The sequence below is a fragment of the Anser anser genome (genome assembly GCF_964211835.1).
Source record: "Anser anser genome assembly, contig: HAP1_SCAFFOLD_294, whole genome shotgun sequence".
NCBI classification, from domain to species: domain Eukaryota; kingdom Metazoa; phylum Chordata; class Aves; order Anseriformes; family Anatidae; genus Anser; species Anser anser.
Window position 1 is genome coordinate 23,955 of NW_028154137.1, and position 19,600 is coordinate 43,554.

General features: G+C 52.2%; 2 protein-coding genes across 3 annotated transcripts in view; both read right to left on the reverse strand.

The window, feature by feature from the left end:
• LOC310890695 (serine/threonine-protein kinase PAK 3-like) overlaps window positions 1–19,600 on the reverse strand; it is a 46,058-nt gene that overhangs the window by 20,504 nt on the left and 5,954 nt on the right. The window lies entirely within an intron of this gene.
• Window positions 3,669–17,407, reverse strand: LOC310890694 (uncharacterized protein). Of its 2 annotated transcripts, XM_083853011.1 has the most exons (10): window positions 17,191–17,407; window positions 16,320–16,616; window positions 15,613–15,954; window positions 14,904–15,008; window positions 14,642–14,831; window positions 12,739–12,813; window positions 12,367–12,432; window positions 11,026–11,127; window positions 9,590–9,741; window positions 8,254–8,571 (listed from the first exon to the last, which is right to left on the reverse strand). In XM_083853011.1, the coding sequence occupies exons 3-10, from the start codon at window positions 15,625–15,627 to the stop codon at window positions 8,539–8,541; spliced, it is 738 nt and encodes a 245-aa protein (XP_083709137.1). In that variant the 5' UTR covers window positions 15,628–15,954; window positions 16,320–16,616; window positions 17,191–17,407; the 3' UTR covers window positions 8,254–8,538. The 2 variants fall into 2 exon arrangements, with proteins under 2 accessions (XP_083709138.1, XP_083709137.1); XM_083853012.1 differs by lacking the exons at window positions 8,254–8,571; window positions 9,590–9,741; window positions 11,026–11,127 and adding an exon at window positions 3,669–3,796 and having other exon boundaries at window positions 14,642–15,008.

The window sequence follows — 19,600 nt, forward strand, 5'->3', positions numbered from 1 at the left end:
GGAGAACAGAGATATCCTGAGATGCTCGCCGAGTGCCATAGTGCCCCTGAGTCCATACCAGTCATGTTCAGATGCAGGCATATCTGCTGCAAAGTCCCAGCTCAGGAGTCCAATCCCCTTAATTTATCTGATGCTATAACAGTAAGAGCGAAAATGAACAGATTGCTGCACTACACACGTGGGTAAAATGTACATGTAAATAGTTTGCAAACAACTCCAAGTCCTGTGTTTCTTTGCAGAAATGAATGGATAACAGCTTGCAAATTGACACTACATAAAAACAACCCCAAAAATCCAGCCCTATGATCAGTTTGCAGAAGGCACAAATAAAACAAGATGTAAGTTAAAACTGAAATGATGCTCTCCTGATGTATTTCCTGCTATATGTTCCCAGCCTAACAGCAGCTGGGTTGCAAAGGAGAGGGGATGGAAATGAAGCACAAGAGTTGTCAGATCAGGCTGCTCCTAACCAAGAAGTGCCCGCGTGTGCCATGCCCTGAATGCCTTCCTGAGACAGAGGTGTTTGCCCATCCACGACACTCAGTTCACCAGCAATAGCTCCGGAGGCAGCAGGAGGTCACCCCCTGGTAAAAAATTGATGCTGCTCTCACATGGCGACATGGTGAGCCTGCTCTTGAGTAACACAGCACAGGGGGTTTGTGGGCTCTGTGCCACCGGTGAGTGGTGTAGATGACATTTGATCCTGCTGTCCAAGTCACCTGGACTAAAATATGCCTGGCATAAGCCCAGCGATTGCCAAATTGCCCCAGCTGTGTCTTCGGAATACGTTTGAACCTTCAGAGCTCTTACCAGAAGGTTTACATGTGCCATGCGGGTGCAGTATTTGTTACCTTCTAGTAGGATCCCTAGACCATGATTTTCTCCATCAGTGAAGCACAGCATCATTTTTTTCCCCAGCCCTTGATTTAATGCTTCATCCTTTCCCTCCAGCAATAGCAATGAAGACACTGGTTCAAAACCAGCAGCTTTGCTGTCAGAGGGCCATGAAATTTGCTATTGCATTCTTAATGAAGACATGAGGCTCACACATCGATATTTATCTATCAGCGTATGGGATTTGACAGGAAAACAGATGGCAGAGACCTCAGCACATTGTCCTCTCCATCTGGCTGGCGGGATGTTAAATCTGGATGTTAGTCGAGATGTTAGACTAGCTCTCTCATAAAAAGGGCAGGTGATGAAGATACCACCAGCTCCCAGGACAGGCTAATCCTGTCTGAATTTGCTCTACCATTAACAGTTTTTTTTCAATGCCTAGCCTCCTGTGTAACAGTTTAAGCCCACCACTTCACGACCTGATCTTGATGGATCTAGAGAGGAGAGTAAATGTTTCCTCTGTTACGTATTTCACAACTGTTTGGATGACTGCCGTCTCGCTGGAGCTTTTGGAACGGGTAAGCACAACATCTCACATAATGGGAAACATTCACGTAGCAGCCTTTAAGAGAGCTTCAGTCTTAACCACAGCCAAACAGACCAAGAAATCCTCTTGGGCATCCACTTCCTGGCAGCATGAGGTCAGTTTGGGATGTCCACGTGCAGACCTCAGAGCCCTCGGTGCTCAAAGGGTTCATCTTGTCTCACGGCTGCACCCTGGGACCCCGGATAATGTCCTCAGGGGACAGTGGCACCCACTGCTTGTCATCCTTTTGGGAAGTGACACTTAGGAAGCTGAAGTTTCAGAATCTCAGTTTGCAAATTCTGCACCGAGGAACATCTGCAACCCAGGAAACATCTTCAGAGCTGTTTATAAGAAGGAGCCCATCATCCTCAATCATCCTCTACCATTCTTCCTCTCCAACATGGGCTGACTACGGGATGAGAGCTCCTGGGGCTGAAATCCTACCCTGCCCAAAAGAGAAACAGCAATGCACAGAAGACCTTGCAGTGACCTGCCAGCCCCATCCAGAAGTACAAGAGGCTGCCGGAGGTTAGAGACCAGGGATGCCAATAAAGCCATTATATCACAGCTGGTGGGAGCAGAAAGCTTTCAGCCAAAGCTGAACGTGCCCTGCCAAGCCCCAGATCATGGCTTGCCCCACAGCTGCTCCTGCTCCCACTGGGCATGCGGGGCTCACACTGGAAAAGCAAATGGGAGACTTGGAGCCCCACGGCTGCAAGGGACTGCTGGGTCCACTGGGGAGCAAAGCACAGGAGATGCTTGAGATATTGAATAAAGAAGGCATTCATGTGTAAATTCAAAGGAAAGGGTTGATAGGGATAAGGAAAACCAGGCCTTTCACACAAGGGCAGGCAGAAATGTCCCTCTCAGCTCCCAATGGGTTCAAATCCTCAGCCTCCCCGCCCTTCTCTTTCTCCGTGTCCTCAGATAATGTTTAATTTAATGCAAGCTTCCTCACACCTCTGCCCCCCTTCGCTTTCTCCATGACCCTCCATCCCACAACCTCATCCTTGCTCCCAAATTTCCAGCTTGGTGTTACAGCTGCCCTGGGGCGTTCAGAAGCCACAGAAACATCTCTCCCAAGGTGTTGTGGTTTAACCCGGCTGGCAGCTAAACACCACACAGCCGTTCGCTCACCCTCCCCCCTCCCTCTCTGGGATGGGGGAGAGAAACGGGCAAGTGAAGCCGGTGAGTTGAGATAAAGACAGTTTATTAAGACAGGAATATAATAATAACAATAATAATAATAATAGTGATAATGATAATAGTATTAATAATAATAATGTGTACGAAACAAGTGATGCACAATGGGATTGCTCACCACCCGCTGACCGATGCCCAGCCTATCCCCGAACAGCCGGCCCCCCACCCCGACCAGCCACCCCTATATATTGTTTAGCATGACGTCAGATGGTATGGAATACCCCTTTGGCCAGTTTGGGTCAGCTGTCCTGGGTCTGTCCCCTCCCAGCTCCTGCTGCACCCCCAGCCTGCTCGCTGGCAGGACAGAGCGAGAAGCCGAAAAGTCCTTGGCCTGGTGTAAACACTGCTCTGCAACAATTAAAACATCAGCATGTTATCAGCGCTCTTCTCATCCTAATCCAAAACATAGCACCCTACCAGCTACTATGAGGAAAAATTAACTCTGTCCTAACTGGAACCAGGACAGATATCCACCCCTTATTCCATACCATTTATGTCATGCTCAGGTTACACTCTGTCCAATACATTCTAATTAATCACCATTTTCATCTATGATATATAGCAATCATGGTAGTGACGACATACAGTATTATATAATAATTAACATACTACAATTCAACTCATGGGCTATTCTCACCCAGTATCAAATCCCCTTGAGGTACACACCGGACCTCCCCATTCTTTTGCATTACCCACCAAGTGCATCCAGGTCCCTGAGCAAAAGCAATTCCACGAATGGGTTTGCCTTTTCCTGAGGCAGGAGTAGCCCAGACTGTTTTACCCAGCATGTTTCTTACGTGCACTACAGGAACTTTATCCCCTTCTACAGGGCGTAACAGGTTTGATTGGGCAGGTCCAGCTCGGTTGGCAGATCCCCTGGTATTGACTAACCAGGTGGCCTTTGCCAAATGTGTATCCCAATTTTTGAATGTCCCAGCACCCATTGCTTTCAGTGTAGTCTTCAACAGTCCATTGTATCGTTCAACTTTTCCAGAGGCTGGTGCATGATAGGGGATGTGATACACCCACTCAATACCATGTTCTTTGGCCCAAGTGTCTATAAGGTTGTTTCGGAAATGAGTCCCGTTGTCTGACTCAATTCTCTCTGGGGTGCCATGTCGCCATAAGACTTGCTTTTCAAGGCCCAGGATAGCTGGTGTAAACACTGCTCTGCAACAATTAAAACATCAGCATGTTATCAGCGCTCTTCTCATCCTAATCCAAAACATAGCACCCTACCAGCTACTATGAGGAAAAATTAACTCTGTCCTAACTGGAACCAGGACAACTGCAAAGCCCATCAAGGAGGAACCTCAAAGGTATCAGAAGGGAATCGGTTGGCAGATCGAGCAGCTCGACAAATTGCTCAGAAGGTGTGGAATGTGATGGCTCTGGTACCACTCAAGGTAGGCCCCACTCATCTTAATCTTCCCAAGGAACCAAGATATTCACCAGAGGATGAGAAATTAGCAAATCTCCTAAAGGCCCGAAAGAACTCTGATGGACGGTATGTAACCGCTACGGGCCAGGTAGTAATACCCCTCTTGGTGATGTGAGAAATACTTCAGACAAGACATAATGAGTGTCACTGGGGTGCAGAGGCAATGGTAACATTTTTAAAACGTAGCATTACCTCTACACATATGTTAACAGTGGCAAAATCAGTAACGTCAAAGTGTGAGATTTGTCTGAAAAATAATCCAGTAGCGAGAAAACATGCTGAAATGGGAAGAGTGAGAGTAGGGATAGAACCAGGAGATTACTGGCAAGTTGATTTTGTAGAGTTACCTAGGACTAGGGGATATAGGTATTTGTTAGTAGGGGTTGACACCTTTTCCGGATGGCCAGAAGCCCTTCCCTGTCGCACCAATCAAGCTGAAGAGACAGTAAAATGGTTCTTGCGGGAAATCATTCCGAGGTTTGGGGTACCGTTAGGAATATCCTCGGATAGGGGACCCCACTTTGTTGCATCTGTGGTTAAAGACGTAAGTCGGCTATTAGGAATTTCTTGGCATTTACATACTGCATGGAGACCCCAATCTAGTGGACAGGTAGAAAGGATGAACCAAACTCTAAAGGGACAGATCAGTAAAATCTGCCGGGAAGCCAAAATACAATGGCCACAAGCTTTGCCTATAGCCTTACTGAGAATACGGATAAAGCCAAGGAGTGGAATGGCAGTAAGCCCATACGAGATTATGTATGGAAAGCCTTACAAATCCCCAGAACCAAATCCTAATATGCACATAACAGGGAACCAGGATGTTTATAATTATGTATTGTCTCTTGGCAAAACTTTAGCTCAACTTCGAAGTGTTTTGGTGTGGAACCGACCGTTGTCACTGGAAAACCCTGTCCACGACATTCAGCCAGGCGACTGAATGTACATCAAAAACTGGAATGAAGAACCCCTGAGAGAACGGTGGGCCGGACCTTATCAAGTATTATTGACTGCTTTTACAGCTGTAAAGGTAGATGGGGTGGATGCTTGGATTCATTACACTCGGGTGAAAAAGGTTCCTGAACTGTGGTCAGTGCAAGCTATCGGAGATACAAAACTACAGATGAGGTGCGTATAACCATACAATGTCGGGGTTCTTAACAACGGTAATGACAACAGTAATTGTTTTGTGTAAATACCTTGTAATTGGGCTCCTGGAAATACCAGAAAAATATAAGAAAGAGGAAATATTCAAAGGAGAAAATGTTACTTTGGAATGTGGAATGCACGACGATAAACCAATAACAATTAGCTCTCTACAGCTGGTCTGGGGGAAAATAAATGACTCCGGACAGAGCCAGGAAATAGACATAAACACAACCGGGGACAATACAGGACTGAAGGCTGCATGGAAGGGGAAGGCGTACGTAAGTAATACCCCAGAATTGGGCCTACAACTGAGAGGAGCTACCACCCTAACCCTGTTTAGTGTTACTAATGTCAACGAAGGAAACTACCGGTGCATAGTAACACATGAAAATAGCACAGATTATGGGATAAGAGAAATATTGGTATATCCAAAATTGGATAAAGGGATATTGGTAGCCCACCAAAAAGAATCTAGAAGAAAAAGGGAGGACCAGGTACCATGGACACAAGTGGTACAGATCCCACACGGGCAATCATCAGAGAATTTACTGGTAGGATTGGTTAAAGATTTTGCCATAATGAAAGGAACTGATAGAATTAAAATTCAGTTGGGCATTAGAATCTCTATTTGCACAGGTAGCTACTTATCGAAATAGAGAAACGATTTATAAACTTACAGGACAAGTAAGGCTTTAGAGATTTTAATATCCAACTACAAGCTACAACTAAAATGGTCCTACAAAATCGATTGGCATTAGATACAATGTTATTAAAGGAACATGGAGTATGTGGATTTCTAAAAGATCGTATTGATCATTGCTGCATCCACATTCCAAATGTGACTATTGATGTAGAACATGACATAGAACAACTGGCTCGAGTGGAACAAGATGCAGAACAGGAAGAGAAAGATAGGACAACAAGCTGGTTGGATAAAATTTTTAGCGAATGGAATATTAGTAATGGGGTTAAATCCTTACTGGAGACAGTAATTATATTGGTGATTGTAGGGGTACTAATTTGGTTAACATTTATAACGCTGAAAAGTCTGATTCTAAGGAAGACAACCTGGAACCGGACAGTGATGCAAACCACTGCTCGGCATATGGAACCACATCCCCAATACCCTCCACCGGCCTATAACAACTTTGGATTACAGAGAAAGAATCGGAGGAACCCAGGAGGCGAAATGGAATGAAAACGGAATAGACAGGATCTGTTCCAGATCAAGTGAACCCAACCAGAAGAGCGAATGTAACATAGAGCAGAAGTGGTGGACTTATGAAATGTGACAATCCTAATCTTTGTAATTTTCTTGATTCCTAATTTTTGTTTTAATGGGGTAATGCACCAATTCATCATGAGGAGTAAGGAGGACTCAAAGAATGCTCAGTTTGCAAGACATCTAGATAACTGGGGCCTCTTGGACCCTGGATCAAACCAACCTTGCGGTTTGGACTGCGATCAAGGGCTCAGAGAGGATGCGCAAGAAGAAAAGGTAAAAAGTTCAACTCTGATGAAGACATCTTACTTCATCCCGACGACCACCCGGACGACCACCAGAGAGTGATACGCAAGCACAGAAGGACCGATTAGATAATTAGCATACGAAGCGGGGCTAGGCGGAGCTAGGAAATGAATATGCATAGATGTGTTGTAAAACTTAATGCATATGTAATATTTTAGGAGATAAAAGAGAACTGAGTGAACAAATCGGACGAAATTAGATTTGGGCAGGCATGCCCCTAACTTCCAGCGCCTAATAAAAGCACCTTCATATAATCACTTTGTGGCTTATGTGTCTTCGTGAATGCTAACAAGATGATCAGGTCCAACCGTTAACCGTGCACCGGTTGACCGTTAACTGAGAGCCTTCTCTCCTTCGGCTTCTGGTCCCAGACAAATCTGAGGGAGGAAGAAGCTGAGGCCTGTACATGGCAAAGGACAGAAGGTGAGGCTTGGCTGTCCCCGAGAAGACAGAGCTTCAGCCCTGTGCCCTCCAACCCTGGGCCCATCCACGGGGAGACAACTCATCCTCACCCCCAGAGGGGACTCCGGAGCTCGACCCGAGCTTTCTGCTCCTCAAAGGAGCCACATGGGAGGAGATGGCCACCCTCAAGTGAGATTTTGCACATGAGGATCTCTTACCTCTGATGGTGGCAGCACCTCGGGTCTCCCCTCTGGTTCCAGTTGCTTGTGCCAGCATGTGGCAATCCCAGCCCTGACTCCAAAGAGTTAGGAATTTTTTCTTGTACTCCTTGAGGAGAGCTGAGCCGTAGGAGCGTTGGCACGGGGCGCCCTGGCCAAAATCGGCCATCTGTGCAGGGTCAGGACCTGAGGAGGGCTGGCTGTGGGGAGCCTGGCCTCGGTCCAGGATCAGGAAGGGCCCGGGCTTGTGTGTGGCTGCGGCACTGCCAGTTTGAGCAGGGGGTTCTCGGGTGAGCGCTGTGCAGGTAACACGGAATTTTTCATAAGTACAATGTGGTGGAGGCAAAGGTAGCTACCGCGCATGTAGCAACCTCCATATTAGCCAAAATTCTCTGTTACACTTCCTTGAGGAATCCGAGTTTAGGATCCACAAAGAAAAAAATCTCTCTTGGAGGAAGGCAAATCTTTTTTCTAGAAGCATGCCGAGGTGCGAAGGCAAGGGTAGCTACCAGGCATACACTTCCCTCTAAACTTGGCCAAACTTGTGGTGTCCGTACCCTGAAGGGCTTTGCAGCTGGTACCCAGAGCTAAATGTTTCTCAGGCAGAATGCCAAACATTTGCAGAAGCTTCCCTGGAGGAGGCAATGGTAGCTAGCAGGCATGCAGCTACCTCCAAAGTAGGGCCAAAATTGGGAGGGTCTTAACGTGGAGGGGTGTTCAGCTGGTAGTGACAAGCAGTTCTGTATTTGGAGCTAGCCCAGAAGTGTTGCAAAACAAGATCGGCGAAGGGAAGGGAAGGTAGCCAGGCAGTTCCTGGGTATTGCTATACATAAGACCCAGACTGCTGTGCTGTATTACACAATATTTATTTAAGCTGCAGCCCGGGGGTCAGTAATTGCCCCAGGCTGCACCCCGGGGGGGCCTGCCCCAGCCCTTGGAAGAGGGTGGAGGGGGCCGTGGAGGTGATGTCTGTGTCCACGAGGACTGGGGGCTGCTGGGCCGGTCGTGCACCTTCCACTGATCCGCTGCCGGGCTTGGGGGCCGTGGAGGCCGGGCTGGTGGCAGGCGGGCCGCTCTTCCAGGCACTGATGGTGGCCGCTGGCGTCGGGCCTGGCTCTCAGGCGTACCACGGTGGTCAGGCTGCCTGTAGGGGCTCACGGAGCGGCTGCGGGTGTCAGTCTGGGCTGCCTGGGCTGCGGCGAGGCGCCTGCGGAGACAGGAACTTGCTGAGGCCGTGCTGCGGCTGCGGTGCCAGGCGGGTGCGAGGCAGCAGGGTGCAGGCACCCGGCTGTGCGTGAGCTGTGGGCACACAGTGCTCTGTGCAGAAAACAGGGTGCCCTGTGCCCTCGGCTGGGACTCTGCTCCCCTCCACATCCTGCCCCAGCTTGTCTCCTCCCCAGCGCCTCGCCAGCCATCCTGACCTGCCTGCTCTGCACGTGCTGTCCCAGCAAGAAGACCTGGCCCCCGCAGAGACAGGGGTCCACAGCCGGGCTCAGCACGACCGGGTCCCAACAGCCACCGGCTGCCCTTCCCCAGAGCGCCTTGCAAGGACCAGTACTCAGCTCCCTGCCCGGCCCTGGCCCTGGCCCAACAAGGTGACGGCCTCGGCTCCCTGTTCGGGGAGGTGCTGCCCATCCGCTCTTTGGGATGTGTAATTAAACACACAAGCTCTGTGTGTGCTGAGGACACGCACGCTGGCAGCGCTCAGGTGCGGCTGTGACACACCGACTGCCCCTCTCCAAGGCAATGCCCGCAGCTGGCAGGGCTCATCCCCATGCTCCCAGTAGCTGGCACACCTTGGCTGAGGCGGACACCTGCAATTCAGGGCATCCCAGAACAGGGTGCCTTGTGCTGGGGGGGAACTGGCACTGCTGCGCTTCTCTCTCTGATGGCACCCTCTCTCAGCTCCTGCATTTCTCTTCCTGACCTCGCTTTGCCTACGGCTGTCCCTGGCTCTGCTCTTGCTGCGGAAGGGCCAAGCTTCGCTAAGACCAGCAACAGAAAAATGGGCTCCAGAACAGAATGCCCAGGAATTAGAGGCCACCTAAAGCACTGGACAGCAGAAATTTCAGAAGAGTCTGGTCAAAAACTAACTGCTCACTTCACAATACGCTAACGACAACTGCTTCCTGGCTGGCAGCAGCCACATAATAATGTTGACAAAGATACGGTAACGAATTTGGGAGGGGGAGAGGAGGAGAGGGAGCGGGGGAACAACAACTCACTGATTTTTCTGCCTCCAACGCCGGATAAGCACGCACGCAGCACACAACTATCAAAAACAGGAGGGGAGCCGAGAATGCCACAGTGCCTGCTATCCAGGAACTTAGGAAATATAGGCGCTTCGCAGTGTTTGCATTGTTCTCCCCATCCACGCCTGCAAGAACAATTGTGGACATTGCTGTGTCCTGCGCACTACTGGTAATCTCACCGGAGGTCTGACATTGCCAGGAAGTGTTCTGTTTCATTTGGTTAGCATCTTTGAGCAAGTGAAAATCCTCAGGCCGCAATGCTTCCTGAGGTTCAGCAGAAGCTGGGGAATCTGCCAAAGGCACTGCAACTCAAGGCACTCTGGAGCCTCCCTTTTGCCTCTCAGCTTTGTTTTCCCTCCATCCTTTGTTTCCCCTGCCATAATGCTGAGGGCCCAGTGTCTCAGGTTTGCTCCCCCAGCTCTTTGGAGTTCTAAAAGGTCTTAGGCGCTTGCCCACCTTCGCTGCTCGAGGCACACTCGGAGCCTTAGGGACAAAACTGAACAAAATTCGGGAGCCCAGGAGTGCCAGTGAGGCAGTGCCCCATCTGCACTGGGTCAGGGCATCACTCTGGGCCTCAGCTCACAGGAGGGGTCCCGTTTCCCATCGTCTGCTCAATGGGCTTCTGACGGCCTCGTTCCCCCAAGAGCAAGGTTCCAAAATCCCTGGGAACTGGGTGCGCTGGGAGGTGACCCCTCTCTAGCCACAGCCACAGAGCTTTGTGAGCGTCTCTCCGCTGCACTGCTCTCACATGCTGTCACAGCCCGGGGAAGACAGCCATCCTCAGGGAGCCACTCCTGCCTTCCTCTGCAACACTTGCTGCCTACTGACACTCTTGGGTTTGGCTGCTGACATGAGCTGCAAGAGCGGGTACCAGGGCAAGAACCTGCACACGCATGCTGGTTCTGGTTGGTGACAGCGGATGACCAAGAAACAGCCTTTACCTGGTGGGGCAGTTGCCTGTGTTGCCCCTGTAATTTTGCCAGGGAGCGGCAGCGTGCGACCGCTTCCTCGCCAAAGCACCTTCTTCGGCACAGTCTCTCTAACCAGCCCTTTAGAAAGAAAGCAGGACAGTGTGACTACAAGGAACTGCTCCTCCTTGAACCATATTCTGGGCACAGCTGCAAGCACACACCAGTTGCTGCTGGCTGGATCCCAATGTTTGCACGGAACAGCTCGGACCACTTATGGTAGTGCTGGGCTAGCAGCTGCCCCTGGGACACGGCGTGACCCACAAGCGGCAGCAGAGGCTCTCGGCCTTCTCTGAGGCTCACCAGTGCCTGCCAGGTGTGAAATTGAGTGTCTCTGCTCTGATCCATCCCTTCCTGCTGTGCAGGTTACGGTGTGTCCACACATGGATTTAGAACCTCAGCTTCCCAAGTCTTATGGCGGACAGAGTGAAATATACCCACCAGGTGCTGCCTCCTCTAACTCCTTTATGAGCTCCTCTACGATGTCAGAGGATGTTGGGGAAGATTTTCTTATTTCAGCATTGTCCTTTGCTCTTAGAGGACCTGAAGAGAAAGTAGGAAGTTAACTTTGGCACCAGTGCAATTTGGAGGACCAGGGCTTCGTTTGTGAAGTCAGTGAAATGACTTCCCACCCCTGGGATACCAGCTGGGCTCCAGCGCAGGAAGCAGCCGAGGGTCTGGCAAAGCCCTCCCTGGGGACACTTCTGCAACCAAAGCCCCGTGAGAAGTTTCTGTCCCAGCGCCATCTACATCAATAGCTCAGTAGGAGAGCATACCAGGGCTCGTGCCTTGACAGGGCACACACACGTGCCGGTCTATACCCTCCCACCTGCAGAGATGCCTGGCTGACGTTTGGGCTTTGAGCTGGCAGCTCTCAAAGGAAGTCAAAAGCCACAACTTACCCAGGCCATCTCCCAGAGCTTCAGTCCTGGAACCCATCTGGGAGCCTGCATCACCTTCGCCTTCGGTCCCATCTGTAAACACAAGTGGAGTCCCTCCTGTGAACTACGCCAACATACTCCTTCTGACCAGAGTGACAGAGAATGCGGTTCAAAGAGGGGACTGCTCCACGGCACTCGTCTCTCCCTGCCACTCCAGAGCATCTTGCAAACAGTTGCTGGGTGCCTGCAGTGGCACCGTGCTGGTACAAACTAAGCGTGCGTGGAGCTGCCCGGAGAAGGGCCCTCCCCGTGCCCACCCCAGGTCTCAACTCAAGCGCAAGGTGCCTGCTGGCTCTGCAGCACCTAGATGCTCCTGCCTTCCGCTGACTTACCTGGCAGATTAACCTGAGGCTCGTGGTCCACATCAGGCTGAGGTGTCGAGTAGCCAGAGCCTACGAGAACTGCTGCAATCAAGCACAGAAGAGAAACATTCCCCGTGCATGGTGTGATCTACCTCTTCCTTAGTGACCTGCAGCGACTGGAGGGGGCTCAGGCAAGGATGTGGGACCCAGACACGAGCCAGGATTTCCAAAGCCGCAAAGGGGCCTGCTGAGCTGGAGGCTCCCTCTTGGCCTCTTCCCAAATCCTCTCTCCAGGCTGTGCGCAACACCCCGCAGGGACCACGCCGCCAAAGATGTGGCCCCTCAGGTGTTTCTTCCGGGAAGATCTCTGCTGGACACAAAGGAAGACCCCACTGCAGGGGGAGCGTGCAGACCCCGGGAAAAATGATCATCCATGTTTGTCATGGAGAAGCCCCCTGGCCAGTGAGCAGCTGAACCCTTGCTGAGCTAGCTCAACAAACCGTTAACAAACAGCAAGGAAATGAACACGGACAACTTACCACCTGTGGGACCCATACTGGCAGGCTCAGGAGCAGGATTCCATGGAGGCACTTGACCAGTACTGCCTGTGGGCACAAGTGGGATCAGACACAGGTAAGGGGAGCTTCCATTGCCTCTTGGGGCCTGCCTCTTCCTCAGTGACCGGGAGGCACTGGCTGGGGCTCAGGTAATGACATGGCCCAAACAGGAAGAAAAGCCTGGGTTCTTCCCTCTCTGTGGAGAGGGGCAGGGGTGGCATCTCTCCAAGTGAAGAAATATTCAGGGCTCATTTGCGCAAGCCCCCTCAAGGCACAAACGCACTTGGAAGACCCTGAATAAACTATTACAGCCCATTAGCCATCTTCCTTCAAGGAAGCACACTCGCAACGTACCTCGGGGATCCTCCTGAGGCTCCAAACCATGATCCAGCTGAGAAGCTGGATATCGAGAGCCAACACCGTCATCATCTAAAATCAAGCAGAGATGAGAGACGTTGCCATGGCATGCTGTGCTCTCCCTCTTCCCCAGCACCCTGCAGTGACTGAGGGGGCTGAGGCAATGTCACGGGACAAAGATGCAGGTGGAAATTTCCCAAGAGGGGCCAGCGGCCTCAGCCCCACAGGGGCTCAGACCCGGGCTTCTCGGCCCCAGCGCCGCTCCCGGCCCCCCCGGCAGGAAACAACCCCGCAGCAGCCACGGCCCCACCGTGCCACCCTGCGGGGCTTCTGCCTCCTGCCTGCCCCCTGCCCGCGGTGCCCGCCCGGCCCTGCTGCCGTCCCGTCCCCGTCCCCTCCATCCATACGCGTGCCGCGCAGCACCATGCCGCCCAGGGTTTGGTGTTGGCCCCGGCCCTGCCCACCCACCTGCTCCCGGTGGTCGCCATGGCGCAGCCTGGGCACCCCGGGCACACAGGGCCACCAGCAGGAGGAAGAGGACGCAGGCAGGGGCCGTGGCTCCCCACACTCGCACCATGCTTCCACCACCGCCGCTGCAGCTGCAGCTACTGCTGCTGTCAGGACCGGTGCGGAGCAGTGCCTGTGGGCTGGCCCAGCGTCACAATGGGGTGTCGGGATGTCACGGCCCAGCACTGCATCACCGAGAGGTATTGTGACCTCGCAGCCCTCCCGGTGTCACAGAGCAGCGTTGGGACCTCATGGCCCGGCAGCACGCTCCCTCCCCTCTATCGATTCTTTCTCATCCACTGCTGGCTGCCGGGGGCTGAGGGCATGGCAGAAAGAGGCTGGAGGGGAAGGAAGGCTGCGAGGTGGAGATAAGGCCGCGGAGGACAGGAGAGAGCGGTTCCGCTATCCTCATATCTCACAGCCTCATACTGCCCCAAAGTCGCTCTGTATCCCATCGGCAGGGTCGCCATCTCCTTCCTGCCCCCATATCCCTCCCCAGCAGCCTGCCGTATCCCCAAAGCCCCCTGTCCTTAGTGCCATCCATAGCCAGATTTCCCAGCGCGCCCCCATCAGCTCAGGTTCCCATATTGATCACGCAGCTTCCCCACATCCCTGCATTCCCCTCATATCCAGTGCTGGTGGCATGCCATATCCCATAGCCCCGCACATGCCCCAAATATCCACCACTCACTCCTTAACGTCCCACCCCAATATCCCCCCAGTTCCCTGTACGCCACCCCCAGGGGCTCAAATGCCACCTCCACATTTTCACACGTTCCCAGTCTCTGCATTTCCAGCATCCTCCTGTTGCAGCCCCACAGCTCCCACGTATATGGGCTATGGGACATTCCCCTCCAAAAGCCCAAACACCAGAGCCCCCAGCCACCCACCCCACCTGCAGCGGCTCTCCCACCCCTCCCTGGATGCCCTAACATCCCTAACACACCGGGACAACCAGGCGAGGTGACAGCGGTGGCCATCCAGTTAATGACACGCACAAGGGCTTGTTCTGATTTGGGGACTCTCCTTCCACCTTTTTTCTTCTCCTTCACCTCTCCAACCTGCTCTTCCCACCGTCGTGCCCTCCTCGATGCTCCTGGCATCCCTTTTCTTCCCCATCCCTCTCTCACTCTGTCTCAGCCTCTGTCCATGCTTTCATTTTTCACTCACACTGTTTGTCTCTCCATTTCATTTCTCACCCTTTCTCACTCCTTTCTTTTTCCTCACAATTTCCATTTTTATTTCTGGTCTTTCTTCATTTTCTCTTTCACAATCACCCTTCCCGACAACGTCCATGTCTCCTCCCTCCCCTCTACCACGTGAAACGACCCCTTTCTACTTCTTTCATCCTCCCAGGAACCGTTTCTTGCTTTGTTTTCCCACAGCTGAGCACCTGTTTGGCTGCACACCAGTCTTTTGGGATGCGTCTTCAGCAGGGAGCGGTCTTTAGGGGGTGGAATCGCCCACAGCATCTTCCTCTCATTAGTGTTCCTCATACTTATTCTCCTCCTGAAGGGTGTGTGGGGATCTGGCGTGCAGCTGGGAGATCCCGGCAGGGCTGGCTCCAGACAGGAACGAGGCGTCTGCGGGAAGGAGCGAGGTGGGTGGTGGGGAGCCCAAAGGTGGGGCGATTCCCCCCTCAGCTCAGGGTGTACCTTTGGTTCTCCCCCGGGCCCAGAAGAAGAGGAGGATGAGGCTGTTGATGGTGAGGAAGCAGCCGCCCACAACCAGGAGCCGTAGAAGAAGGAAGCAGCTCTTCCCTGCAAGAGGGTGGGACAGGTTAGGAGATGTAGACACAGTTCATGCGTGCTGACGGAGGGAAGGCTGTGAGCATCGTTCCGCCACCATCTCTCTTTCCCTTTCCCCACCCCTCCGTCTCCAGGCATTCTGCTCAGGTCCTGAGTGCTGAACACCCAAAGACTTTCCCCGCTTGCTTGGCTCTGCAGGAGGCACTGAGAAATTTGGGAACAATGGCTCGGGAGGCCAAGGAGAGGCTGCTGAGCCATAAAGGTGGACAGAGGGATGCTCGATACTTGTTTGGGGTGGTTGGGGTGATGGAAGGGCTGAGAGGGAGGGAGAGGTGGGTGCAAGACTGGGTGGGCTGAGTCATGGACAGAAGGATGGTGATCGGATAGATAGAGCAGCTGCCCGGTGCAAAAATCAGCTAGTTTGGAGAGGAACGTACAGGGACTGGAATGGAATCGTTTCAGGAAAAAATGGAGAGAGGGAGGGACAGACGGATGGACAGATGGAGAGAGGGATGGTTTAATGGGCTGGTTACTGGATGGATGGATGGATGGATGGGTGGGTTGGTGGTGGATGGACTGACAGATTGTTAGGTGGGTGGATGGATGGCCAGCTCACCTTTCTTTTGGGCATTTATACTGATAGACACGGCTTGGCTTGTGAAGGACGGGATCCACCTCTCAGGCTTTTTTTCCTCATACTTGCAGGTAAAGTTTCCACTCTGTTGGGGACCAGCACGTGGGAGCTGGAGGACCATGGAAGTCCTTAAATTGCCCCCGTGATCTGCTGCATTGTCCTCAGAGCCTTCTGTCGTAGGGAGGACCTCTTGGCCATCCCTGTAGAAGTGAAACCTCCGTACAGTGGTGTCTCCAGGGGCCTTACAGATGATGCTCAGGAGATCTCCTGCCATCACCTCTCCCAGCGGGGACTCCACCGTCAGCAGGGGCTGGGGAAGGTGGTCTGAGAAAAGGGGAGGAATAAATGGAGACGTAGCAATAAGGACAGCACAAACGGATCTCCAGTTGTTTGCCTTCCCACTGCATGCAGCAAAGCTTGGGATTGTAGGCTTCCTGCCACGACATGAGAAGAGCGCCAGTGGCAGCCACCTTCCAGACCATGCTGGTCCCAGAAAGATAAATCCTCCACCCAGAAATCCTACTGATTTTGGCGATGGGCTGGGTTAAACCACAAAGCCCACCAATCCTGATTTCCAGGTGAGTTGTCACATTGCGGGGCGATAGCTGACACCCACGTTTGGGCATCTGAATAGTTCTCAGAGAGGAGGGAGAAAGCAGAGAGAAAGATAAAGAAATCACACAGCTCACCTCCAATCTTGATCACCAGTTTTTCGCTGGTTGGGGATATGAGCTGCTTCCGACCTTGCTTGAGGGAATAGCTGCAGAAATGCGGCCCCCTGTGTTGCATTCGGGAGAGGACGAACTCAAACGTGTAGTTATTCGTCGAGCTAAATCCTGAAACTGCCCAGCCAGCCTCGCCAAAAATTTGGTACGTCAGCTTCCCAGTGATGCTGGGGGGAGTGGTGCACACCAGCGTGACAGCGTCTCCAAAGAAATATTCCTTCTGTCCCTGCAGCACCCAGAGGGTCGGGGCAGGGACTGCGGCTGGGGGATAGAGAGGGAGACAGGCAGGGGGGACGGAGGTGAGGTGCAAGGAGCAGAGGCAGAAGGGACTAACTCCACGCAAATAAAAGAAACTGGCTTTCATTTCAAGGAATACAATAAAGCACAGAGGGGACCTCGTAAAGCAGAAATGTCTCTGGGCTAGGACTCATTTTATCTCCTTGGGATTCAGCACAAGGTTGCGTCCCGCTGCGGGAAGTGATGAAAGAAAGGAGACTGCAAAAACCCTTTCCACACCCTGGGCAGCTTTGCCATGCCGGCAGAAATGTCCTTAATGTGCTTTCAAGCAATTTTATTTTTTTTTGCTGCAACTTGGTAATTTATGAAAATAGGAAATGGGGAAGGGGGGTTGAAAAGGCTAAGGGTGAAGGGTAAAACCCGTCGCTGATGCTCCTCCACAGCAGCCACTGGGAAAAGACGTTTGGTCTCCACCTCCCTACCTGCCCCCAGCTGCAAACCCTACAAAAATACCATTGACCCACACCCAAAATAGGAGGAGCAGGTGTGGGAAGGAGAGGGCCGGGAAGGGGTTGGGTCTCAAGGGGTTTCCACTCACCACCAGTGTGTTGACACGAGGCAGGACCTCAACAAAGTGAGATAACGAAAAATCCCCAGCACCCAATTTCACCACTGGGTTGTTATGGGGAGGGGGAATGAGGCTGAGGGTCTCCCAGACAGTCACACCTGTGGGACCCCAAATCCAGCCGTGCCCCCAGCAGCTCAGCCCCTGTTTAAGGAGACCCCAGAGGAGTTACCTTCCTCGGAGACCATCTGGCGATATTAAGGCCCCCCCCCCCGCAGATTCCTAAGACTCCCCCCCCAAGCCATTAAGGACCCTCCCCAGGGCCCCGCCAACACCCCCCCGGGATATTAAGGACCCCCCCCCCGGGGGATATTAAGGAACCCCCCAGCCATTAATGACCCCCCCCTCGGCCATTAAGAGCCCCCCCCAGGGATATTAACGACCCCGCCCCAGGCATTAAGGCCCCCCCCAGCCATATTAAGGACCCCCCCCCCCCCAAGCCATTAAGGACCCTCCCCGGGACCCCTCCCAACACCCCCCCACACACCTTCCCCTCCCCCAAGGGAGATCAGGTCTACCCAAAGGCTTCCGTTGGGAGGCTTAATTAGGGGCGTAATTAGGGTTAGGGTCAGGGTTGTTTGGAGAGAGAAGGCGCAGAGTCCCGTTGCGTGTGGGGCTGTGTAAAGGCTCCCAAAGGGAGGTCAGGTCTACCCAAAGGCTTGGGTTGGGAGGCTTAATTAGGGGCGTAATTAGGGTTAGGCTTAATATCCTGGGGGGGGGGTTGGGGGGGTCCCAGGGAGGATCCTTAATGGCTTGGGGGGGGGGGTCTTAGTGGCTATGGGGGGGGCCTTAATTAGGGTTAGGGTCTGGAGAGAGAGAAGGCGCAGAGTCCTGTTGTGTGGGGTTGCATAAAGGCTCCCCAGGGGAGTTCAGGTGTACCCAAAGGCTTCGGAATGGGGGCACTTTTTGATGGGAGAATCGGGGGACTGCTCCACGGCACTCGTCTCTCCCTTCCACTCAAGAGCGCCTTGCAGACGGCTGCTGGGCACCTGCAGTGGCACCGTGCTGGTACAAAAGTAAGCGTGTGTGGAGCATGCTGCGATCTACCTCTTCCTTAGTGACCTGCAGCGACTGGAGGGGGCTGAGGCAATGAAGCTCCGTGCTGTTCCCTCGGGTGCCCAGAGAGAAGAGATCAGCGCCTGCCCCTCCACTCCCCTCCTCAGGAAGCTGAGGGCCGCCGTGAGGCCTCCCCTCAGTCGCCTCTTCTCTCGGCTGAACAAACCAAGAGACTTCAGCTGCTCCTCACACCTCTTGCCCACCAGAGCTTTCACCATCTTCAGCAACCTCCTCTGGATACTCTCCAATAATTTTATGCCCTTCAGCACATAAAACCTGTACTTTCAGCTTCAGTCCTTAAAGAGTTAATGAGTTTCCCTCGAAGTACAACGGAGCGTTTAAGACCAGTCAGAAGATTTCTTCCAAACTCTTTTAGCATTTTCCCTTTCTAGGATTTACATCTCTAGTCTTAACAGCTGATCTTCCTTCTTTCCAAATTATAACTATAAACTTTTAAAGGATTTACTTCTGCCTTTTTGTATGCCTCCCAGCGGGAGGCAGCAACATTTTGATAGATGTAACAGCCCAACTGGCCTTAGCACAATATTTTGGCAAAGGGAACAAAATGTAATTATGTCTTTACAAAACTGCTACTTGCAGAGAAAGCAGTATAGACTGATGTGGCTCCCAAAAGCAAGGACTGAAAGAAACAAACCACAGAGTGCCAACACGGATGGATACAACTAGCGTTTTGATAGTATGGCAGGAGACTCTATAGGAAAAGCCCCACACATGAGAAGGCAAGAACAGGCAGACACCGCGCTGTTCTTCCATGGTATTCACGAGGCTGCCAAACAGGACTTAAATAAGGGAGAAACAAAAGCCCCATGCTGCTCTTTGCACAAGACCAGAGAGGAGAAAGGTGAAGAAGAGAGGGAAGGCATTTGCTGCACATAAAGAAATTCCAGACCAAGGATACCGAGGGAGCCCCAGTACTTCTGCACTCCTGTTCTAAAGTAGGCCCAAGAGCATACTTGATCCTTGGGGTATTCTCCTAATACTGTCATGTGCATTAGAATACAAACTAAACAGCTGTGGTTATACTAAATAGCTATCATCAGTGAAAATCACAAGTATTCTTAACCCTGGGAGCTGCCCAAGGCTCCTCTGTGTTGCGCAATAAAGAAATTTCCTTCTAGTGCTTCTAAAACGTGCCGCCTTTCCCTGAGCTCCTGAGCTCGCAGGCTTGGTACCAGCAGCACTTCACGGGAAGGAACAGGTTAACAGGATGCCATAGAGCGATCCCAAATGCAACTTTAAAAATCAAACTAGTATAAGGGGAATCATTTTAAAAGTCACTGGTACTCTAAGGGTTCAAATATTCACA

Coding starts and splice junctions, on each gene's coding strand:
- LOC310890694 (XM_083853011.1), bottom strand. Junction 12,814..14,641: donor ACTGGTGTGCAGCCAAACAG/GTGCTCAGCTGT, acceptor GCTTGATTTTAG/ATGATGACGGTGTTGGCTCT. Junction 8,572..9,589: donor CGTTGGAGGCAGAAAAATCA/GTGAGTTGTTGT, acceptor CTGTCTCCGCAG/GCGCCTCGCCGCAGCCCAGG.